This window comes from Vigna umbellata, chromosome 3 (assembly GCF_029865625.1).
Source record: "Vigna umbellata cultivar VRB3 chromosome 3, Vumbellata_1.0, whole genome shotgun sequence".
Lineage (NCBI taxonomy): Eukaryota > Viridiplantae > Streptophyta > Magnoliopsida > Fabales > Fabaceae > Vigna > Vigna umbellata.
Window position 1 is genome coordinate 47,426,227 of NC_142167.1, and position 25,447 is coordinate 47,451,673.

Consider the following 25,447-nt stretch of genomic DNA (forward strand, 5'->3'; position numbering starts at 1 on the left):
CTACCACATGAATTTTCCAGTAGCTCTATCGTCATTGTCTAGAAATGAAGACCAGTTCCAAAAGTTGAAAACGTAATGACACGCAAGCAAACATCACCGTCAATAAAATAAAAGCTACCCCCTCAAGTCTCTTGAAAGAGAGAACCCAACTACTCGAAAACAACCGCGAAATTCTTCTGACAACAAAATCACCAGAATAAAAGAAAGTTCTTCTCTCCTTTTCTCTTTTTCTATTCTCTCTTTCTCTTTCTGTTATTCTTTTTACTTGGACGATGAAACTGAATCAAAATTAAAACCTATCGCATCATCGGAATACCATAGTCTTCGTATGCGCAATCGAGCGCCGTAGAACAATGGCTCCGGAATCGATCTTTCTAGAAGATTTCGGGCAGACGGTTGATCTCACTCGCCGCATCCGCGAGGTTCTGCTGAACTATCCGGAGGGAACCACGGTCCTCAAGGAGCTCGTACAGAATGCAGACGACGCCGGCGCCACCACCGTCTCGCTCTGCCTCGATCGCCGCACCCACCGCGGCGACTCGCTGCTCACGAACTCTCTTGCTCAGTGGCAGGGACCCGCTCTGCTGGCCTACAACAACGCCGTTTTCACCGAGGACGATTTCGTCAGCATCTCCAAGATCGGCGGAAGCGCCAAGCATGGACAGGCCTCCAAGACCGGTCGCTTCGGGTACTTTCTTTTTTCGCCGCGGTCTTATCCAACTTGTTCAATTGAACTGTGATTATGTTGATTGATGTTGTTTATTTGTTTTGTGTTGATGTTTGGTTCAATCCAAGGATTTAGGTGTGAAGTAATTGTAGTTGTTGCTGGAATATAGCGAGAAGTGATGTGTGGTCGTTGACAACGGAATTGTGTTGTTATGTTCTATTTTTTTATAAGTGGTTTTGGTATTTTATGCGTGTTTGTGAGAAGTTAAAAAATGTAGTGCACTGGTTTTGGTGTAAAGTTTTTGTTGTTGCAGTTTTAACTGGAAAATATGGTGAGAGAAGTGATATGTGTTTTGTTCTAGATGATTGACGAAGGAGTTGTATAATTGTGAATTTTGATTGTTTTTTCTAGCTTATGCGTGCTCTGTGACAGCTTCAAAAATATAGTACGTTTGTTAAATTTTTTGTTGTAGTTGTAACCGGACATTATGGTGAGATAAGTGATGTGTGGTCGTTGACGATTGATGAATAGAGTTATGGAGAGTATGAATGCTTTTAGTATTTTATGTGTTTTGTGAGAATGTAAAAATGTAGTGCGAAGGTTTGTTTTTGTTGATCTTTTCCCTTTCATGTGCGAGTGAACTGTCGGAACTGAAGCTGGACTTTCTGTACTGCAATGTAAAGGCTCTGATAATGAGATTGACGTGTGAGAATGCCATAATGATTTTTATTCATAAACTGAATGGGGGATGTTCTTCATTTTAGTGTTTGTCATTTAGTGTACCTATATATATGGTTGCACTCATTTTTAAAAAGAAAAGGAGAGTTGTCCTAGGACACTTAAATGGTAATTCACATCTAGAGAGAAAGAGAGTAAAAAGAGAGAAGTGTAGGAATGATAGGAAGATAGAGATAGAGAGACGGGATAGGTGGTAATGAGGTGCTTGATTTATAGGAGTGTTTTTATACCATTACTCTTTCAAAATTGTCATTTTGTTCAGTAACCAACGCTGCCAGTTGCCAATTTCCCTTTCTCCGTCTATCATTTTTTTTTTTGGAAAAAAAGTCATATTAACCTGATGTTTGGGTTCTTTGCATTTCTCTAATTCTTGTTGTCATTTTGTTCTGCATATACATTTTAGGGTTGGCTTCAACTCAGTGTACCATTTGACAGATCTTCCCTCTTTTGTGAGCGGCAAATATGTTGTATTGTTTGATCCTCAGGGTGCTTATCTTCCAAGAGTTTCTGCAGCAAATCCCGGGAAGCGGATTGATTTCACTGGCTCATCTGCCCTCTCCTTTTACAGGGACCAGTTTTCCCCATATTGTGCTTTTGGTTGTGACATGCAAAGTCCTTTTTCTGGAACACTGTTCCGTTTTCCTTTGAGAAATGCAGACCAGGCAGTCAGAAGTAAGCTCTCAAGGCAAGCATATTCACCAGAAGACATTTCCTCCATGTTTGTTCAACTCTTCGAAGAAGGAGTTTTGGCACTTCTGTTTCTTAAGAGTGTGCTGTGCATTGAAATGTATTTGTGGGATGTTGGAGAATCTGAACCTAAGAAAATTCATTCATGTTCTGTCAGTTCAGTATCTGATGATACAGTTTGGCATCGACAGGCACTGGTCAGATTGTCTAAGCATTTAAATACTACAGCTGAAATGGATGCATTTCAGTTGGACTTTGTAAGTGAGAGAATAAGTGGTGATGAAGCTAAGAGGCAAACCGAGAGATTTTATGTGGTGCAAACCATGGCCGCAGCATCTAGTAGGATTGGCTCTTTTGCTACTACTGCATCAAAAGATTATGACATTCACTTGCTGCCATGGGCATCAATTGCGGCATGCATTTCTGAAAATTTATCGAATGTAATTTTCAATATCTTATCCTTTTGCTGTTGCCCCAACCTCTTCTCTCTCTCTCCCGTGCATACACATTGAATTCTTGTTACTATAAATTTAGATTTGCTTTTGGTTCTGCCCCATTATTAACTGTCATCTTAGTGTGGATGTGAACACAGTTGAAAGGCATGGACCATTTACGAACATTTTGGTTCATCCAGCCCTCCAATTAATTTTGACTCCAATTGATGATTGAAAGTAAAGCATGTAACTCTGTTTGAAGTATAAAAGGTTATTGGGCTCGTCCAATGAGTTTGAAAAGAGTTTACTCCTCTGGTCAGATGTTTTGGGAGATCAATGGGGTGGTTGTTTCAGAGAAAAATGCAATGAGGCTGTTTCTTGTTTGTGTTCTAGATTTGGCATTTAGATCAGTGATGTATCTTTAATAGGATATCAAGTGGATTAGAGCTCTATACTTGATGTGTTACAACTTTGTATGTTTTTTGGTCCTTTGCTTTCCTTTCTTTCCCTTTGTTCTTGTAGGATACTGCATCTTCGTGGTATGTTTATTGTTTAAATTCTTGATTGCTTTTGTGGTTCTAGATTTATTTTTAGTTTATTGCTTACAACAAATAGCCATCATGGTGAATTTATTATGATATGTTATGTTTTCCATGATGTATGATACGTCCATTGGAACTTGCTTTTATTTTATAGGTGTCCCAGTGTAAATAAGAATATGATCAAAGTGATAAAGTTACCTATGAAAAGATATCACATGCAAAATTTCATTTAGAAAGTAGGAGTTTATTGATCATAGAACTTGAATCTTTTACAGGCAATGTAGACTATAACAATGCCTTCTAGGTATATACGTCGGAGTGATGGTGCATCCCAATCTTTGAAACTATCTTATTTGACTTCATATACAATGCTACCTACTGTTCTACTGATAGTGTTATGATTTGCTTTTGGTACAAAATGGAGATCTTTTTCAAGATTTTTTGTTAGTTGTTTCCAGTTACATGAGATACTTCATTCCTGTGCCTCTTAACAAGCTTTGGATCTCTCTACACAACTTTTCTCTACTAACCTTCTTATGGACCGAAATTGTTATAATTTAGGGTAGAATAATTCATTTTTTATGCTGAGAATACAATCTATACATACAAGGCTAGAAAGCTATTTTAGGAAGTATAATAATAGCTCCTAGACAACCATATCCCTATGATTCAGGGATATCCCCATCATATACTGTAATTATAATCTCCTAAATAAGGAAACAATAAAACACAAATCCTAACAGAAATAATACAGCTAATAAAACAGATTCTAACAGAAATGAAGTGAATAGATATATTTTCTGATATCAACATGGCTTGGTCAACTATTTTAAATCATATACATATTAATATTTACCAAGAGGTATTTTGAAAGTGCAACTGAGAATGAGAGACAACTAAACATTCTCTGAAAGGAGAGATTGGTTTTTGTGGTTTGAACTACCAGGGGAAGAGAAAAAGTGTTTCTTCCTTTTAATTTGTATCTCAATCCTTTTGGGATAGATTTGAAACCCTTTAATATAGGATAGAAGACACAATAAAATAACATTTTGGTTAAAGACCCTTTTATGTCTTAATCATACATAAAAAAATTAATAGAAAGATAAAAAGGAAAATAAAATGGAACAAAAGTAAATTCATTAAATTGATTGAGCCATTTTTAATTGAATAATATACTAATGCTTTCATACATTCAAATCAGAGAAGTGAAAAGGTGATTGGTCGTCCAGGTTTTCAAGATAACACCGGGAAGTGCTCTCCCTAGTTACCCTTCTTCTCTTGCATCTAACTTATTATACGAAAGTTGACACAACTTTTGACCCTTTTCATAGAAGAACAAATGCAGTGTACACTATAGTTTTCACTTGCTTTTTTGGAACTCTTTGTTTATATACATTGTCCATTCCTCTTATTGCTGTATGTGTTTTTTTACAGAACAATATTCTTAGGACTGGTCAGGCTTTCTGTTTTCTTCCACTACCTGTTAGAACTGGCCTTAGTGTACAAGTCAATGGATTCTTTGAGGTCTCATCAAATCGACGTGGCATCTGGTTTGGGGATGACATGGATAGAAGTGGAAAAGTTCGTTCTACCTGGAATAGGCTTCTTCTGGAAGATCTTGTTGCTCCTACTTTTATGCATATGCTACTTGGTATTAAAGAATTGTTGGGCCCAACAGACCTTTACTATTCTTTGTGGCCTACTGGCACTTTTGAAGAGCCATGGAATATATTGGTTGAACAAATATACAAAAGTATTGGTCATGCTACAGTTATGTATTCAGATGTCAATGGAGGAAGTTGGGTATCACCAAGTGAAGCCTTTCTTCATGATGAAAAATTCTCCAGAAGTGAGGACCTTGGTTTGGCTTTGATGAAGCTGGGAATGCCAGTTGTGCATATACCTAGTTCATTGTTTGACTTGCTTTTACAGTATAGCTCAAGCAAGGTGGTTACACCTGGTACAGTACGCCAATTTCTTAGGGAAAATGGTAGACTTAATTATTTGAGCAGACAGTACAGGTTTCTATTGCTCGAATATTGCCTAGAGGACTTGGTTGATGATGATGTTGGAAAAGAGGCTTATGATCTTCCTTTACTTCCTTTGGCTAATGGCAATTTTGCATCATTTTCAGAAGCATCAAAAGAAGTTTCTTATTTCATTTGTGATGAATTAGAATACAAGCTTATGCAACTGGTTTCTGATAGAGTAATTGATCAGAACATTCCTCCCAATATATTAAGCAGACTATCTGCTATTGCGATGTCCTCAAAAACCAATGTCATTCTTTTTAGTATTCACCATTTTGCCCAGCTATTCCCTGCATTTATGCCAGGTGACTGGAAATATAAAAGTAAAGTGTTCTGGAACCCTGACTCTTGTCAAAAGCCAACATCATCATGGTTTCTGCTATTCTGGCAATACCTTGGAAAGCACACTGAAATATTACCACTATTTAGTGATTGGCCAATTTTGCCTTCCACATCAGGGCATCTGTTAAGACCTTCTAGACAATTGAAAATGATCAATGGAAGCAAAATCTCTGATATGTTACAGGGTATCCTTGTGAAAGTTGGATGTCATATATTGAATCCAAATTATGTAATTGAGCATCCAGATATATCTAGTTATGTATGTGATGACAATGCAACAGGTGTTTTGGAATCAATATTTAATGCAGTTTCAAGTCCTGAAGTTATGTATGCTTCACTTGATAGTCTAGCAACTGAAGAGAGAAATGAACTCCGGAGATTTCTTCTTGATCCTAAATGGTATGTTGGACCCTCTATGGATGAATTTAGCATAAGGTTTTGCAAGAGATTACCTATATTTAGAGTCTACGGAAGAGAGTCTGCTGAAGATTTCCAATTTTCTGCTTTAGAAAATCCTCGAAAGTACTTACCACCATTAGATGTGCCGGACATTATTCTGGTTGGCATTGAGTTCATGGTCAAATCCTCGAAAGTTGAAGAGGATATTTTGTCGAGATGTTATGGAGTCGAGAGAATGGGTAAAGCACAGTTTTACATGCAACATGTTTTTAATAGAGTTAGCGAGTTGCAAGCTGATGTTCGGGATAGCATAATGTTATCGGTTTTACAAAATTTGGCTCTTTTGTCCCTTGAAGATGCATATATTAGGGACTCATTGAAAAATTTGAAATTCATACCGACACTCACTGGTGGTCTTAAGTGTCCTTTAGTTTTGTATGATCCTTGTAATGAAGAACTATATGCATTACTAGAAGACTCAGATAATTTCCCTGCTGGTGCTTTTCGAGAATCTGAAATACTTAATATTCTACGAGGCTTGGGACTTAGAACTTCTGTGTCTCCAGATACTGTTTTAGAATGTGCTCGATGCATCGAGCGTTTGATGCATGAGGATCAACAAAAGGCATACTTAAGAGGGAAAGTGCTTTTCTCTTACCTTGAAGTTAATGCACTAAAGTGGCTTCCTGATCAAGTTGTTGATAATAAAGGAGCAGTTAACAGAATATTATCACGAGCAACAACTGCTTTTAGGTCTAGCAACACAAAATCTGATCTTGAAAAATTCTGGATTGACCTAAGGCTGATTTCTTGGTGCCCAGTTCTAGTCACTAACCCTTTTCAGTCATTACCATGGCCAGTTGTCTCATCAATGGTTGCTCCTCCAAAACTTGTAAGGCCACTAAGTGATTTGTGGCTTGTCTCAGCTAGCATGCGGATATTGGACGTCGAATGCTCTTCCACAGCTTTATTGTATGGTCTAGGATGGATGTCCCCACCTGGAGGAGGTGTAATTGCTGCACAGTTACTGGAGCTTGGGAAAAATAATGAGATTGTGTCTGATCAAGTTCTTAGGCAGGAATTAGCTCTGTCAATGCCGAGAATATATTCAATACTGACTGGAATGATGTCTTCAGATGAGATTGAGATTGTAAAAGCTGTTCTTGAAGGATGTCGATGGATTTGGGTGGGGGATGGATTTGCAACTTCTGAGGAAGTTGTCCTAGATGGTCCTCTTCATTTGGCTCCATATATTCGTGTTATCCCAATTGATTTGGCAGTTTTCAAAAAATTATTTCTTGAACTTGGTATTCGTGAATTCTTGCAACCTGCTGATTATGCTAATATTCTTCATAGGATGGCAGTTAGAAAGGGATCATCTCCTCTTGACACACAGGAGATAAGGGCCGTCACACTAATAGTGCATCATTTAGCTGAAGTTTACCATTATGAACAAAAAGTCCAGCTCTATCTGCCAGATGTGTCAGGTAGACTATTTCTTGCTAGTGACTTGGTTTATAATGATGCCCCCTGGTTGCTTGGCTCAGATGATTCCAATGGCTCATTTGGCAGTCCTCCAAATGTGGCTTGGAATGCAAAGAAAACAGTACAAAAATTTGTGCATGGAAACATTTCTAATGATGTAGCAGAAAAGCTTGGAGTTTGCTCTCTTCGTCGGATGTTGCTGGCAGAGAGCTCAGATTCAATGAATTTTGGCCTGTCTGGAGCTGCTGAGGCTTTTGGACAGCATGAGGCTTTGACTACAAGGCTCAAGCACATACTTGAAATGTATGCTGATGGACCTGGGACCCTATTTGAGCTGGTACAAAATGCAGAAGATGCTGGAGCTTCTGAAGTAATATTTCTTTTGGATAATTCTCACTATGGGACTTCTTCTATTCTTTCTCCTGAAATGGCTGATTGGCAAGGTCCTGCTCTATACTGTTTCAATGACTCAGTTTTTAGCCCCCAAGATCTTTATGCAATATCGCGTATTGGTCAAGAAAGTAAACTTGAGAAGGCTTTTGCAATTGGGAGATTTGGACTAGGATTTAATTGTGTCTATCACTTTACTGACATCCCTATGTTTGTTTCGGGAGAAAATATTGTAATGTTTGATCCCCATGCCAGTAATTTGCCTGGGATTTCTCCTTCACACCCTGGTTTACGAATTAAATTTGTGGGACGAAAGATTTTGGAGCAATTTCCTGACCAATTTTCCCCAATGCTACATTTTGGCTGTGATTTGCAACATCCTTTTCCTGGTACATTATTTCGATTCCCTCTTAGAAGTGCAGGTGTTGCCTCTCGGAGCCAAATCAAAAAGGAAATTTATACACCTGAAGATGTCAGATCTCTTTTTACTTCTTTTTCTGAGGTTGTTTCTGAAACATTACTTTTCCTGCGCAATGTGAAATCTATCTCTATTTTTGTGAAGGAAGGAACAATGAATGAAATGCACCTGCTGCACCGTGTATGCAGAACCTGTATAGGTGAGCCTGAAACTGGATCTGCTGAAGCCCAGGATGTGTTCAATTTCTTCAAGGAAAGTAGACGTGTTGGAATGAATAGAGTTCAGTTTCTGAAGAAACTAAGTCTATCCATTGGCAGAGATTTGCCTTATAAATGCCAGAAGATCATAATTACTGAACAAAGCACATCATCTCGTACTTCACACTATTGGATAACCACAGAATGTTTAGGTGATGGGAATGCTCAAAAGAAAAGATCTGAAACAGCCAATAGTAGCTATTACAATTTTGTTCCATGGGCATGTGTTGCTGCATATTTGAATTCTGTCAAGGTTGAAATTGACATGGTTGAAAGTTCAAAGGGGGAGAATGATTGCACGGTTTCTCCTGATCTGTTTCAAAGTGTTAGTTTGCCTAATCATCAGTTGGAGAATTTTGAAGGTCGTGCATTCTGCTTTTTACCTTTACCAATCAGTACTGGTCTTCCTGCTCATGTGAATGCATACTTTGAATTGTCATCAAATCGCAGGGATATCTGGTTTGGTTCTGATATGGCTGGAGGTGGAAGAAAACGCTCAGAGTGGAATATTTTCCTCCTTGAAAATGTTGTTGCCCCTGCATATGGTCGTTTGCTTGAGAAAATAGCATCAGAGATCGGCCCTTGCAATTTGTTCTTCTCGTTATGGCCAACAACATTAGGGTTAGAACCTTGGGCATCAGCAGTGCGGAAACTCTATCAATTTGTTGCTCAGTTTAATCTCCGTGTATTATATACAGAAGCTAGAGGAGGACAGTGGACTTCAACCAAACATGCTATATTTCCTGATTTTACTTTCCCCAAGGCAGCTGAGCTTGTAAAAGCGTTGTCTGGGGCTTCTCTACCTGTCATTACTCTTCCACAGTCACTTTCTGAAAGGTTTATGGAAATCTGTCCATCATTGCATTTTATGACTCCTAAGCTGTTAAGGACCCTTTTAATCAGAAGGAAGCGCGAATTCAAAGACAGGGATGCAATGATATTGACTCTTGAATATTGCTTACATGACTTGCAAAAATCCTTGCAGTTTGATGCCCTATGCGGCTTGCCTTTGTTACCAGTTGCAGATGGTTCCTTTACATCAATTGATATGAAGGGAGCTGGAGAAAGAGTTTACATTGCACGTGGTGATGAATACGGCCTTCTGAAAGATTATATTCCTCATCAACTTGTAGATTGTGCTATTCCTGAAGAAGTTCATAGAAAACTTTGTTACATTGCCGAAACGGATGGAACAAACATTTCTTTCCTGTCATGCCAGTTGCTTGAGAAACTTCTTGTGAAGTTACTTCCTGTAGAGTGGCAACATGCTCGGCAAGTAAGTTGGACTCCTGGTATTCATGGCCAACCAAGTGTAGAGTGGTTGCAACTACTGTGGAACTATCTGAAATCATATTGTGATGATCTTATCATGTTTTCTAAGTGGCCTATATTGCCAGTTGGGGATGACTGCCTGATGCAGTTAGCACAAAAGTTGAATGTGATAAGAAATGATGGATGGAGTGAGAAGATGTCTTCTTTGTTAGTGAAGGTTGGATGTTTATTCTTGAGACATGATCTGTTATTGGATCACCCTAAATTGGACTGCTTTGTGCAGTCAGCAACAGCAAGAGGTGTACTAAATGTGTTTCTGGCTATTGCTTTGGAACCACATAAGATTGAGGGGATCTTTACAGATGTATCTGAAGGGGAGCTTCATGAACTAAGAAGTTTTATTCTCCAAACAAAATGGTTCTCCGAAGAGCAAATTGATGACATGCATATTGAAATCATCAAACACCTTCCAATATTTGAGTCTTACAAAAGCAGAAAACTAGTTAGTTTGAGTAGTCCTATTAAATGGCTTGGTCCTACTGGTGTTTGTGAAGATCTCTTAAATGATAATTTCTTAAGAACTGAATCAGAAACAGAGCGAGTCATTATGAAAAGGTATTTAGGAATGAAAGAACCAACTAAAGTGGAATTCTACAAGGATTACATTTTCAATCACATGTCAGAGTTCGTTTCAAGGCAAGAATTTGTTTTGGCCATTCTGCATGACGTGCAGCATTTGGTTGAAGAGGATCTCTCTCTCAAGTCTTCATTCTCGTGTGCCCAATTTGTTCAGGCAGCCGATGGATCTTGGCAACAACCATCAAGGTAATATCCTATTTTTTAAAATAAAATTACAATATCTATCAATAAGTTATCTTCCTTTATTGTATTTTAAGGTGCATGCATTTTCTGTGATTTTTCTTCTAAATGGTCAGTACCAGAATAAATTTTTCTTCGGTTAACTGAACTGTGAGTGAAAAGAGAGAAAGAGAACTGAACACGAAATGAATTTTTATTATGTATTTTCACATCTGAAGGTATGAGTACAAGATGTATTTATAGGCACTGCTTACTAACAGCTATATAAGAACTAAAAGCCGTACAAAGTAGCTTACAAATAAACCTATAGCTGTTCAAAGAAAACTTACTATTAATACATCCACAAACTATACAAACTGACTTGCTTTGCTCCTAAGAAACACAAAACGAGTTGAAGACAGAGTCTTGGTTTGAACATTCACCTATTGATCAAGAGCTGGAATATGATAAATAATAGTTGCTTGGCCATAACCTTCTCTCTGACAAAGAAAACATCATCTCCATGTGCTTAGTTTGATTATGAAAAACTGGATTATGAGAACAGACAACACCTTGACTGTCACAAAAAGGAGTTGTAGTAAAAGGAAATTGCAGTTCAATAAGCAACGTAGTAATCCATGATAGCTCATCAGAAGTTTGTGCTAAACTTCTATATTTTGCTTATTGGAATGAACAATAACTTGCGGCTTGTGAGACTGCCAGGATATCAAATTAGAACCAAGAAAAGTTGTTGCTCCTGACATATCTTCTATCATCAATACCTAATGCCCAATTGGCATCACAAAAGGCTTTCAAAGATATAGAATGTCCCAGTGATAAAGATTGAAGGTGTAATTTATGAAACAATGTTCCTTTAAGGTACCTTAGAATGCGTTTAACTATAGCCGAATGAGAATCAAGTAGGTTAGCCATAACTAGCAAACATTGTTTACAACAAAACTAATTTCTTGCCAAGTAAGATTGACATATTGCAAAGTACCAACCACTGAATGATATGAAGTAAGATTTGAAAAAAGATCAGCACCATGTTTAGACAACTTGCAACTGAAGATCATAGGGTCTGAAATTGAATGAGATTCAAGCATATGTGTTTTATGAAACTAGTATCTTATATACTTTGTCTGTGTCATGAGAATAGAATAATCAGATAAATATTTGTTCTGAAGGCCAAGAAAATAGTTCAGTTGACCAAGTTTCAAGGAAAAAATTGTAGAAGTCTGGCTGTAATATTCTGAATGAGAATAACAGAGCTTCCAGTTATGATTGTATTATCAACATAAACCAAAAAGTAGACAACATCTGATTCCATTTGTAGATGAAGAGAGGTATCTCTAGTGCTATTAACAAAACCAAACTGATGAAGAGTAGTTTGTAAATGATTGAACCAAATTTTCGAGGCTTGTTTTAATTTATAGAGTGCTTTATTCAACATACAAACAAGAGATTTATCACTTGCTTTAAAACCATGTGGTTGTTGCACATAAATTGTTTTAACAAAATAACCATTCAAAAAGGCATTATTGACATCAAGTTGAAGCAATTGCCACCCATGAGAGAGAGCAATAATAAGAATAATTCTGATTGTAACAGGTTTTAGTTTTGGAGAAAAGGTTTCATGAAAATTAAAAACCATGGACTTGATGAAAACCTTTTGCTGCAAGATGAGCTTTATACTTATTTATTGAGCCATCTGCATTTTCCTTGCTTGGAAAACCCAGTTACAACCAACAACCCTTCTATTAGAGGCTAAGGGTATCAGATCCCAAGTCTTTTGTTTCATTAGAGCATCATATTCTTGTAGTAATGCAACCAGCCAATTTCATCTTTAAGAGCTTGTTTGACACTGGTAGGATTAGAATGAGATAACAAGGATGGATGAACTCTGTTTTGAAAAATACCAGATTTAGGTTGAGTTTGCATAGGATGAGTATTAAGTAAAGGTGCAATAGGAGATACTAATTCAGAAGAAGATGAACTAACACTAGTAGACATAGAGGGTGTTGCACCAAAATTTGATGTGAGGGAAGTACTGGACACTGGATTTACAGATGGTTGAGGTGGTGATAGATTTGAGTTTAAACTAAAATACTGGCTAAGACCTTTGATAGAGATTGGTGTAGAAGGAAAAAGATCAAAACAAGTTATGGATAGTTACTTGATATAATTGTAATTAGACATCAAAGCATCTGTAAATTGTTTCAAGTAATTTATGTAAATAAACACTGAATTTTCAGCTGCAGCTTTCTTGTACTGATGTTTTATCCTTGAATAGTTAAGCTTCTTGATTAAGTGTTTTACTTATATAAAAACTGACATTTGGATTGCTGACTAGAATGTTATTGCAGGCTTTATGATCCTCGGGTTCCTCACCTTAAAAAGATGCTTCATGGAAATGCTTTCTTTCCTTCTGACAAATTCTTTGATCCCGAAATTTTGGATGCTTTAGTTTGCCTTGGACTTAGGACAACTCTAGGATTTACTGGCTTGCTTGATTGTGCTAGGTCAGTTAGCCTCTTGCATGATTCTGGGAACATTGATGCCTCCAAACATGGTGGAGAGTTACTGCATCTTTTAGATACATTAGCCTATAAGCTCTCAAATAAAGTTGGAAGTAAGAATGATGATCAACAAGGTGGTGTGGCTCTGGAAAGTAGCAGCATAACGGATGATGCTTTTGTATATGATGGTTTCCCTAAAGAAGAGACCTACCTGACTGATATTGATTTATTTTGTAGCAGCTCAGCATTTGATATGGTAGAAGAAGAATTTTGGTCTGAATTGAAGCTAATCTCTTGGTGTCCAGTAATTTCTAATCCAGCTGTTATGGGACTTCCGTGGTTAAAATCCAATAACCAAGTTGTTGCACCCCCTACTAGTGTGAGGCCTAAATCACAGATGTGGATGGTATCTTCCTCAATGTTTATTTTAGATGGTGAATGTGACACTACATATCTACAAACTAAACTTGGGTGGATGGATTGCCCAAATGTTGGGGTTTTAACAAGGCAGTTAGTTGAGCTATCTAAATCCTATCAGCAGCTTAAGATAAATTCACTGCTGGATCCCAGTTTTGAAGCTCAGTTGCAAAAGGAAATACCTTACCTTTACTCAAAATTGCAGGAATTTATTAATACTGAGGATATCAATAACCTGAAAGCAGGGTTGGATGGTGCTTCATGGGTTTGGATTGGTGATGATTTTGTATCACAAAATGCACTGGCATTTGATTCACCTGTAAAATTTACACCTTATTTGTATGTTGTTCCATCTGAACTATCAGAGTATAAAGATTTGTTGATAAAGCTGGGAGTTAGATTGAGTTTTGGTATTTCAGACTATCTTCAAGTATTACAAAGGTTGCAGAATGATGTGCACGGGGTTCCTCTGTCTACAGATCAGTTAAATTTTGTCCATTGTGTCCTTGAAGCCATAGTAGAGTGTTGCTTGGAGAAGCCACTTTTTGAGACTTTTGATAGTCCCTTGTTGATTCCTAATGATTTTGGAGTTTTGATGCAAGCAGGAGATCTTGTATATAATGATGCACCTTGGCTGGAAAACAGCTCCCTTATTGGTAGACATTTTGTGCATCCAGTTATAGGCAATGATTTGGCTGACAAGCTTGGTGTACAGTCAGTTCGATGCCTTTCTTTAGTCAGTGATGATTTGACTAAAGATCTGCCCTGCATGGACTACAATAAAGTAAATGAACTTTTGGCGCTGTATGGAAACAATGAGTTTTTGTTGTTTGACCTTCTTGAGTTGGCAGATTGCTGCCAAGCCAAGAGATTACACCTGGTTTATGATAAGAGGGAACATCCTCGCCAATCCCTGCTGCAGCACAATTTAGGTAATTTTTATGTTTTAGAAAATTTGGATATTTTTGTTTAGGTAATGTATAGTCATTTGTTTCAACAAAATGACTGTTATTTTTGTCGAGGAGGTCATGTGAGGAGGAATGATACACTGGCTAACAAGAGTAGTCAATAATTTTGGTTTTCTATAGTGGAGAGATAATGGGCTGCTGCCCTTCCAGCCCACCATGCCTAGTGAGTCAACCTACTTGAACCATAAATTTTTATAAAGGACTACCAAAGACTTGGTTCATTGAATAGGAGGATATTTCTCGATTGATGTATCATGTTTGGATGTTCTTCTAGAGCTCTAGGTGAATTTTCCCTTCTCATCAAGCAGTTAGGTTACTGCATTGTGCATTGTGGCATCAAGTTCGAGTCCTAGAAACAACTTCCCTGCTCAGTGGGTTAGATTGTTAGAGGCTGCTTATCCTGACTATCCTCAGACTCCAGAATTAGATGTGTGCACAGGGACTTATTTTCTTACAATGTTTCCAAATATCATTGGATGCCAATGTTGGCTAGCTTAACTTATGGAATACCCATAGATAGTCTCTGTTGAGTGTGAGATGACCATACTGTGTTTAGCTGTTTTGGATTACTTTTCTAAATTGCAGTTAACATGGTATGATTTCTTTATACAGGTGAATTCCAAGGGCCTGCCCTTGTAGTAATCTTCGAAGGTGCTTGCTTGAGTCGAGAGGAATTTAGTAATCTCCAGCTCCGTCCTCCATGGAGATTGCGTGGCAACACAATTAACTATGGTTTGGGATTGGTTAGCTGCTATTCCATCTGTGATCTTCTCTCAGTCATGTCTGGTGGCTTCTTTTATATGTTTGATCCTCGTGGCTTGGTACTTGGTACACCTTTGGCAAATGCCCCGTCAGCAAAGATGTTTTCTTTGATAGGTATACTGTGCGCTAATCATCTGAGTTAATGCAAAATAATTAAATAGTTTCTAACGTTTTCCATTTCAGACCCATTTACTATCTTTCACTTTTCTACTACTGATAACTTTATGGAAGTGTACTGTGAGTACTCTAGGTTGATCTCTTGCAGACATAGTTTACTATGTCAGATGGTAGGGACTGTTTGACTGGAGAATTGTAGAGCACACAACTTGTATCATGTGCTTTTATACCAAAATGTTAAAAAGTCGTATAAGTATCATTTTCCCAATAACAGAGCCAAGTCAGAGAAGAGAAAATGCAAGACTAATGGCAATAGTTCATTGAAATATTTTCTGTTCTCTTTACCCGTCCGTCAAGTTCATTGAAGCCCTCAAAGTTTATACTTTATTTGTCTTGCAAAAATCTTTGTTAAATTATTTTTTTCTTTTGGAATTGAATAATCCCTGACTTGGTTAATAATGTTCAAACAGTGGTTAGTGAGTAGCTGGTTATTGTCATGGTTAGTCGTGCAAAGGTTAATTGTTCCTAAATTGTAAAGCAACTTCCAAAACTTTTGTTTTTTGAGTAATATTCTTTGATCCTTTTCATGGTGGTTAGTTAATGGTTACTTATGAGAGGTACCCTATTGGCTATGCTTCAAGATTGGAAAGCCTTTTGGTATCAGTATCCTTGATTTAAGTTTATTTTAATATGCATTTTCGTAGTGTTACTTTTGTACTTCTCCCTTATGTGGAGTATTTTTTTATAAAATAAAAGTTCATAAGTATTCTCTTATTTAATTTTGAAATCTAATAGCCAAATTCCTATACAATTGTAGAACATAAAGTTGTTTACTCTTGAGGTTGCAGGTAATGATCTGACTCAACGATTTTGTGATCAATTTAGTCCAATGCTCATTGAGCAGACTGACTTGTGGTCATTAGCTGATTCTACCATTATTCGGATGCCTTTATCATTTGATTGCTTGAAGGATGGACCTGACCTTGGATCAAACAGAATAAGGCATATTATTGACATATTTATGAAGCATGGATCTAGAGCACTCCTGTTTCTGAAGTCAGTTTTACAGGTAAATTTAGTACTGTTCTATTCTTCATGCAGCAAGGCAGAACAAATGGGATTTAACAGGTTGAAATTAGATTTTCTTTGGGATTCGGGATAGAACTTGGGGAATTAAATGTTCACATGGAATGTGGGGAAATATTTGTTTGGAGGTATTTGGTTGAGTTGAGGTTTATGGGATGTGAATGAGCCATGCATGCTAGATTAGGTTGTGACAAATTCAAGCAAGAAATTCTGGTGATTTGATGTGGTGAAAATCTAATGCTCTTTGGGGGGAAATGGATTTGGTTTTTTATGAAACTTACAATGTGAGGAAGGAACTCACTTGAGTGTTCAAATGTGATTTGGGAGGTGAAAAGGAGGAAGATGAGCAAATATACATGGAGAAAGACCCACATACCCATCTATTAAGGTTTTGGGTATAGAGTGGTGTCTTGGTGCCTTGTGAGGTTGGTTCCTAGCTCTTTAGTCAAGATCTCGCTGATGGTTCCCTCGAAGATCCCAAAAATTGGCAATGTCTATGGGGAAAATGTAGGAGAAAAGTCTTCCAGTGGGGTGAGGTTACAATGTGTGAAAGGGACTAATAGTTAAAGGTGAAAGTTGTTGGTTTTAAGTGAGTTGGAAGTCTCACACGTTTATTATGCTCCATAGTCTATCTTATCCATACCATATATTAGAGATGGGAACTTTATGTATAAGTGCTTTTACATTATATTTGCATTTCACTGTTAACTCCTTTAGATTTTCTGTTGGATTTAGTTAGCTATCTGTTAATTTGTTAGCTTCTTCGTCAGCAACTCATATGTACAGCTACTAACACCTACATTAAATACCAACTACATATATATAATACATATTCTAACAAGTACTAATTACATGGCTAATTAACTGTTTAACTACAGATCTGATCAAGGACTACTTTTTTAGGGAAGAAATAGTCAAGAAGTAATTATGATTCTTGGTGCATGTGCATGTGTCTATTTATATATGTGGATGGCTTATCTCTATTATTGAACTCATTATCATCTACTATTGTTAGAAAATTGTTCATACAAAACACCTGTATACTTAATATGTCTTACTTGTAATTTCTACCATATGAGAGGACTCTTGTCTGGAACATTTTCATGATTCTATTGAGCCAGAGTGAAATTGCATTTCTTCTAGGTATCCATATCAACGTGGGAAGAAGGACATTCTAATCCAAGGCGGAATTTTTCTATAAGCATTGACCCATCATCTTCTATTTTGAGGAATCCATTTTCTGAAAAGAAATGGAGAAAGTTTCAATTATCAAGAATATTTAGCAGCTCCAATGCGATGATAAAGATGCATGTAATTGATGTGAATTTATATTCAGAAGGAACTACAGTCATTGATAGATGGCTTGTTGCACTCAGCTTGGGTTCTGGGCAAACCAGAAATATGGCTCTTGATCGGTATGGTTATATTTGAATTGCATGGATGTCAAAAACTCATGTTGATGTCTTACAATAACTTTTGTATGATCTGTGTCAATGCTTTACAATAACTTGGTTGCCATTTTCCTTTTATTAACTTAAAAACCTTTTTACTTATCGATGGCGCAGTTTGAGGATGCATCCAGCACTTTTTCTCTCTAAAATACAAAAGAGCCATAGAAAACACAGAAGTTTATGAATGTGGAAGCTATTTTCCATGGTTTCTTTATTTCTTGCAAAAAACTCCTTGGCTTTGCACATTGCTTCTTTGTCTTGATCTTAAGGGAGGGTTCATACTGAAGCTTTTTCATTCTTTATTCCTCTTTTTCAGTTAGAGTTGGAAGGACAGTAAAGAAGTCTTAGTTTATATTGAAACTCATTCAAGCGTAATGATTGAAGTTTTATGTTCCATATGTTATGTTTATCTCATGAAAGTTTTGTTTTGTTTGGTAATATCTATCAAAATTCAATTTTTTTTTTCTGTTCAGGAGGTATCTTGCATACAACTTGACTCCCGTTGCTGGAATAGCAGCACTTATATCCAGCAATGGCTATCATGCCAATGATTTCTCAAGGAGCTCAATTATGGCCCCTCTTCCTTTGTCTGGTTGTATAAACTTACCTGTCACTATCATAGGTTGTTTTCTTGTGTGTCACAATACGGGTCGTTATCTCTTTAAATACCAAGACAGAGGGGCTTCTACTCAGGGACACTTTGATGCCGGAAATCAATTAATTGAATCTTGGAACAGAGAGGTGATGTCTTGTGTATGTGATTCCTATGTTGAAATGGTTTTGGAGATTCAGAAGCTAAGAAGAGATATTCCAAGCTCATTATTTGATTCGAGTGCCTATTCTGCAATCAGTCGCTCTTTGAAGGCTTATGGAGATCAAATCTACTCCTTCTGGCCTCGATCTTGTGAGAGGAAAGTTCTGATTGATCAACAAGCTAATCATGATGACAACCCTCCAAGTCCACCAAGAGTTGTTCTTAAAGCAGACTGGGAATGCCTTAAAGACCGGGTAATACATCCATTTTATTCTCGTATTGTTGACCTTCCAGTATGGCAGCTGTACTCAGGAAATTTGGTCAAGGCTGACGAAGGCATGTTTCTTTCACAGCCGGGGAATGGATTGATTGGTAATTTGCTTCCAGCTACAGTTTGCAGCTTTGTAAAGGAGCATTATCCTGTATTTTCAGTACCGTGGGAATTGGTGACTGAAATCCAAGCTGTCGGTTTTTCAGTGCGAGAAATTAGACCAAAAATGGTTAGGGATCTCCTAAAGGTTTCTTCAAAGCCATTTACTCTGCAATCAGTTGACACGTATATAGATGTTCTTGAATATTGCTTGTCTGATTTTCAGAAAGCAGAGTCATCCACCTCAGCCAAAGATAATGATCCTGATACTTCCAATGCTTTTTCCCGAGAAATTGATATCCACAGAATCACTTCTTTTCAGCGTAATATTCCAGGCTCCACTACTCGGGGAGAAGCCAGTTCTGGAGATGCATTGGAAATGATGACAAGTTTAGGGAAGGCTTTATTTGATTTTGGTCGGGGTGTTGTTGAGGACATTGGTAGATCAGGAGCACCTGGGTCTTACAGTAATGCTATGACTTCCATTGGTCAAAGTAGGGACGAAAAGTTCATATTAATTGCTTCAGAACTCAAAGGCTTACCATTTCCAACTGGAACTAGCAATTTAAAAAAGTTGGGCTTAAATGAACTTTGGATTGGGAATAAAGAGCAACAGTCATTGATGCTTCCCTTGGGAGACAAATTTATTCATTCTAAACTAATAGACAGGCCTCTCTTAGGTGGCATATTTTCTAATTTTACCCTCCAGTCTCTATTAAAGCTGCAAAACTTCTCCCTTAATTTACTGGCCAATCATATGAAACAAATTTTCCATGAAGATTGGGTGAACCATGTAATGGGATCGAATATGGCTCCATGGCTTTCTTGGGAGAAACTTCCTAGTTCTGGAAGTCAAGGGGGTCCTTCACCTGAATGGATTAGAACATTTTGGAAAAGGTTTAGGGGCTCAGAGGAAGAATTATCCCTTTTCTCTGATTGGCCCCTAATTCCGGCATTTCTTGGTAGGCCAGTCTTGTGCCGTGTTAGAGAGCGGCATCTGGTATTCATTCCTCCTCTTTTGGAGCACTCAAATTCGACAAGTGGGATTTCAGAAAATGAATCTGCTGAAAGTTATGTGAGTGGTGTTAGGGTGCCAAGGGATAATACTTCTGAAACTGACTTAGCAGAGTCCTATATTTCAGCTTTTGAAAGATTCAAAACCAATTATCCCTGGTTACTGCCAATGTTAAACCAGTGTAACATACCCATATTTGATGAGGCATTTATCGATTGTGCTGCTTCAAGCAATTGTTTTTCTATGTCGGGTCAATCTTTGGGCCATGTCATTGCATCCAAACTTGTGGCAGCTAAGCAAGCTGGGTATTTCACTGAACCAACTAATCTCTCAACTTCAAATTGCGATGCACTTTTTTCACTCTTTTCTGATGAATTCTTCTCCAATGACTTTCATTATACCCACGAACAAATTGAAGCTTTGCGTTCTGTCCCAATATATAAAACAGTTGTTGGTTCTTATACTAAGTTGCAAGGTCAAGATCAATGCATGATCCCTTCAAATTCATTTTTAAAACCATATGATGAGCGTTGTCTTTCATGTGCCACTGATTCAAATGAAAGTTCATTTCTTCGAGCCCTTGGAGTGCTGGAGTTGCATGATCAACAGATCTTAGTACGCTTTGGCTTACCCGGCTTTGAAAGAAAATCTCAGAATGAGCAGGAGGAAATATTAATACATATTTTTAAAAATTGGCATGATCTTCAATCAGATCAGCTGGTGGTTGAAGCTTTGAAAGAAACTAAATTTGTTAGAAATTCTGATGAGTTTTCGACTGATCTGTTGAAACCATTAGATTTATTTGATCCTGGTGATGCTATCTTAATCTCTATATTCTTTGGTGAGAGAAGAAAATTTCCAGGAGAAAGGTTCAACACAGATGGGTGGCTTCGAATACTAAGGAAACTTGGGCTTCGGACTGCTACGGAGGTAGAGGTAATAATTGAATGTGCCAAAAGAGTTGAGTTTCTTGGAATTGAGTGCATGAAATCAGGTGATTTGGATGATTTTGAGACAGACATAATAAACAGTCATTCTGAAGTTTCACCAGAGGTGTGGGCATTAGGAGGTTCTGTAGTTGAATTTGTTTTCTCCAACTTTGCTCTTTTCTTTAGCAACAACTTCTGTGATCTTCTTAGCAAGATTGCATGTGTACCTGCTGAACTGGGGTTTCCTAATGTCGGTTGCAAGAGGGTGCTTGCTTCGTATAATGAAGCTATTTTGTCTAAAGATTGGCCTCTGGCTTGGAGTTGTGCTCCTATTCTTTCCAAACAACACACTGTTCCTCCAGAGTACTCGTGGGGGCCTCTGCATTTACGGAGTCCTCCTGCTTTTTGTACAGTTTTGAAGCACTTGCAAGTAAAAATGATACTTTTGGTTTATGTTTTATATTACATTACTTACCTACACGTATTTTATGCTAGCTTTCTTTTTCCTAGGTAATTGGGAGAAATGGAGGGGAAGACACTCTTGCTCATTGGCCCATTGCTTCAGGAATGAACATTGAGGAATGTACCTGTGAAATTTTGAAATATTTAGACAAAATTTGGGGTTCACTTTCTTCCTCAGGTTCTTCTCTATTCTCATGTTATTCCATTTTGCTAAGGGTTGAGTAGAAAGGGTGTGACTGATATGTTTTTTGTATTTATCTCTGATTCTTCTTACTCAATGCACTTAATATATGACCAATTGGCTTACCATATTCCTGTGAACCTCCAATCATTCTGTTCATTTGATTAAGCAGGTTTGCTTAGGTTGTTACATGGAATTTCTAATTACTTGTGCTATTGCAGATGTGGCAGAGCTACGCAAAGTGGCATTTCTTCCTGTTGCAAATGGAACGCGCCTTGTGACTGCTGATGCTCTTTTTGCTCGTCTGATGATAAATTTGTCTCCATTTGCTTTTGAGCTTCCTACTGCATATCTCCCATTTGTAAAGATTCTTAAAGATTTGGGACTCCAGGACATGTTAACACTCTCTGCTGCAAAGGGTCTTCTATTACATCTTCAGAAAGCTTGTGGATATCAGCGACTAAACCCCAATGAGCTCCGTGCAGTGATGGAAATTTTGAATTTCATCTGTGATCAAATTGTTGAGGGGAACACATTGAATGGGTCAAACTGGAAATCAGAAGCCATAGTTCCAGATGATGGCTGCAGACTTGTTCATTCAGGATCCTGTGTCTATGTGGATTCTTATGGTTCTCGATATGTAAAATGTATTGATACTTCCAGGATTAGATTTGTTCATGCAGATCTTCCTGAGAGAGTATGTATCATGCTCGGCATCAAAAAATTGTCTGATATTGTCGTAGAGGTAGCAAGATTTCAGGAGCATTTTCCTATTTATTGTTATCTAACTTTTGTCTGCCATAGGCTTTTACTTACTGGAATGTTTCTGTTTGGTTACAGGAACTAGATGAGGATCACGCACTACAGACTTTGGGTTCTCTGGGGTCTGTTTTCCTGGTGACCCTCAAACAGAAGTTATCGAGCAAGTCTCTTCAAACTGCTGTCTGGACCATTGTTAAAAGCATGGGCAGTTACATTCCTGCATTCAATAGTTTTTCATTAGATACAATAGAATGCATATTGAACTCTACTGCGGAAAAGATGCAATTTGTTAAGTGTCTTAAAACAAAATTTCTGCTATTGCCCAATTTAGTAGATGTTACACGTGCAGGCAAAGATTTTAGCATCCCTGGGTGGAAGAATGATTCTGCACATCAAACTCTTTATTTTTTGAACCAATCAAGATCCTGTATTCTAGTTGCTGAACCACCAACTTATATTTCTCTTTTTGATCTCATTGCCATTATAGTCAGTCAGGTATTAGGCTCTCCAATCATATTGCCTGTTGGGCCCTTATTTGGTTGTCCTGAAGGATCTGAGATTGCTGTTGTTAATGTTTTAAAACTCTGCTCTGATAAGAAAGAAGTTGAACCTATAAATGGGAGTAGCAATATGGTTGGCAAGGAAATATTGCCACAGGATGCACGTCTTGTGCAGTTCCATCCACTCAGGCCCTTTTATTCTGGTGAAATAGTAGCTTGGCGGTCTCAACAAGGTGAAAAGCTGAAGTATGGTAGGGTTTGGGAAGATGTTAGACCATCTGCAGGTCAAGCTCTGTACAGAATTAAAATTGAAGTTGCGCAGGGGGATACACAATTTTTCCTTTCATCACAAGTATTTTCATTTAAGAGTGTATCAGCTAGTAGTCCTCTAAAAGAAACACTGGTGCATGATAGCCCTTTATTGAGTAGTAACATGCCCAGTGTTGATTTCCCAGAGAGCTCCTCAGGAAGGGGAGAAAGCTATTCTCAGGTTTATCCCTTGGAACTTTTCACTAATTACTAGTATCATGTATCGTAAATTTGCATTTATTACAGGCATTGCAATTTGTGATCCATCATCCTATGCTTTCCATTAAAGCATGAATAATGTGTCAGCAAATGAGAGATATTTTTGGAGCTTTTAAGGTTGGGATGAAACCAAAAGCTTGAAATTAAGAAACTTTTTTTGTTTAGTTTGTGGCTTATTCTCAATGCTATCTACCTTTAACTGTCACATATCTTGTTACCATTTAAAAATAAGCATTCTGTTAGGTTTTTTGGTGACAAGAAACCTAAGCTCTATTTCAGTTTAAGAAAAACAACACAGATTTAACACCAACAAGGTAGGTCAGTGTTTTATTGGAATGGAAAAACAGAAAACTACATTCAAGGGAAGAAGTTCCCTTTACACAGAGCAGAACCTGTTACAAAATAAAATACCCACCACTAACCTCCATACACGCTCCCCCTTAAAAGAAAACCAACATAGGCATTTTAACTGCCTAACTGGTGTTATAACTGCCTAATTTAGTCCCTCCTAACTGTCTAACCCCCTTCTCTCCTTACTAGTAACTTCTATGTTTAATTTCTGCCTTTGTTCCTAACATAAACCTTGAGAGTTCTATCACATTCTGTTGGTTCATTTTGTATTGCTCATGTCAATTTTCTTAAATGAATGAGAAGTATCTTCTTGCGAATAGGTGCAGCCAGTGAGAGAGCAGTCTGGCAAGGTTTCATCTGCGGAACTGGTGCAGGCAGTCAATGAAATACTGTCTGCTGCTGGGATCAAAATGGATGTGGAGAAGCAGGCTCTACTTCAAAGAACATTAAATTTGCAAGAAAATCTAAGAGAGTCTCAGGCAGCTCTTGTGTTAGAGCAGGTTGGTGATTTTAATTTTTAGTTCGATGATTTCATAGCCTCGTTGTGTTATACCATTATTAATATTTTTCTTTCTGAATGGTAATTTGCCGTGTTGGCATTCTAATTTCACGATCATTTGAAAACTCTTTATGGTTTATTTGAGCATGTCATATGAACCCGTTGTTAGTTTGACGCATCACACTTGAAACTTTTGATATCTTAAACATAGGTTTCTTGTTGGAAATTTTTGGATATCCACTTACGAAACTCCTCCTTAAACTTATCTACCAACGATTTTCTTACATATGTATGTATTGGTGCAGTCAGATATTACAAGGGACAAAAGGGTATCCATTTTTAATTATCAATTGAAGCAATGAAAATTCTATCTATGCTGCATTACAGTTGTATAAGCTTTGGGGATAGTTTTACTTTTATAGCGTAGGACACAGTAATGATTGAACTAAAGTAGGTACCTTGATGCTTTATAATGCATATCTCTTAGAGTTAACCTTTATGATAAGTTTGAAATAACATTATACATTGTACAGGAAAAAGTTGAAAAGGCAGCAAAAGAAGCTGATACAGCGAAAGCAGCATGGATTTGTCGGATTTGTCTGAGTTCTGAGGTTGATATAACGATAGTTCCTTGTGGTCACGTATTGTGTCGTAGATGTTCTTCTGCAGTGTCCAGATGTCCTTTTTGCCGGCTTCAGGTTACAAAAGCTATCAGAATTTATCGTCCATAATTTCTCCATTGCTTTTGGACACCCTCAGATTTCCATTCGCCAATTATTAATGTTTTAAATGATTAATTGGCTGCATTGGACTCTGACATGAATATCATCTTTTGTGATTGAGCCCCAAAATGGGTACTGCTGGTTTTTTTTTTCTGTATATTGGCCTCAATGAAAAAAGGTTGTCAATTACCCTGTACCTTTCAATATTCTCACATTTTTTACCACTAAATCCTGAAAAGGTTAGTGAAAAAATATCTAGGCTTTGTCCCTACGCATCACAGTTAAATAACAAAATTGACCTTTTAAAATTCTAAAACATCCCGGAAAATTTTACGCAGAACGTAATGAAATACTTTTTATATTTTACATTTTGACAGCTTTAGGAAAAAAATTCTACATATATAATTCAGTATTGATTTTCAACTATTAGAAATTTTTAATTCCAGGCTAATTTAAAATATATTCTAGGTTTTTTTTTATAAAGTATTTTTTTAAAAGCTTTAGATTCCATAGCGTAGTATAAATGGAAGGAGAGTAGGAGGAATTACAGGGGAATCTGGTTTTAGGGTCTCTCCCACATTATTATTAAGTTCAT

The 25,447-nt window shown here is 37.4% G+C and overlaps 1 protein-coding gene across 3 annotated transcripts; it reads left to right on the forward strand.

Moving 5' to 3' along the window:
- Positions 1-152: 152 nt before the first annotated feature.
- On the forward strand, positions 153-25,048 carry LOC124848719 (uncharacterized). Of its 3 annotated transcripts, none has more exons than XM_088110706.1 (13): positions 153-688; positions 1,809-2,532; positions 4,503-10,486; positions 12,826-14,327; positions 14,976-15,239; positions 16,091-16,311; positions 17,472-17,743; positions 18,253-21,277; positions 21,358-21,487; positions 21,712-22,235; positions 22,331-23,242; positions 23,952-24,131; positions 24,664-25,048. In XM_088110706.1, the coding sequence occupies exons 1-13, from the start codon at positions 354-356 to the stop codon at positions 24,859-24,861; spliced, it is 14,271 nt and encodes a 4,756-aa protein (XP_087966832.1). In that variant the 5' UTR covers positions 153-353; the 3' UTR covers positions 24,862-25,048. The 3 variants fall into 3 exon arrangements, with proteins under 3 accessions (XP_087966832.1, XP_087966833.1, XP_087966834.1); XM_088110707.1 differs by having other exon boundaries at positions 23,958-24,131; XM_088110708.1 differs by having other exon boundaries at positions 1,841-2,532.
- The last annotated feature ends 399 nt before the right edge of the window (positions 25,049-25,447 follow it).

Coding starts and splice junctions, on each gene's coding strand:
- LOC124848719 (XM_088110706.1), top strand. CDS start 354: ATGGCTCCGGAATCGATCTTTCTAGAAGATTTCGGGCAGACGGTTGAT. Junction 16,312..17,471: donor TTCTGAAGTCAGTTTTACAG/GTAAATTTAGTA, acceptor CATTTCTTCTAG/GTATCCATATCAACGTGGGA. Junction 21,278..21,357: donor CAGTTTTGAAGCACTTGCAA/GTAAAAATGATA, acceptor TCTTTTTCCTAG/GTAATTGGGAGAAATGGAGG.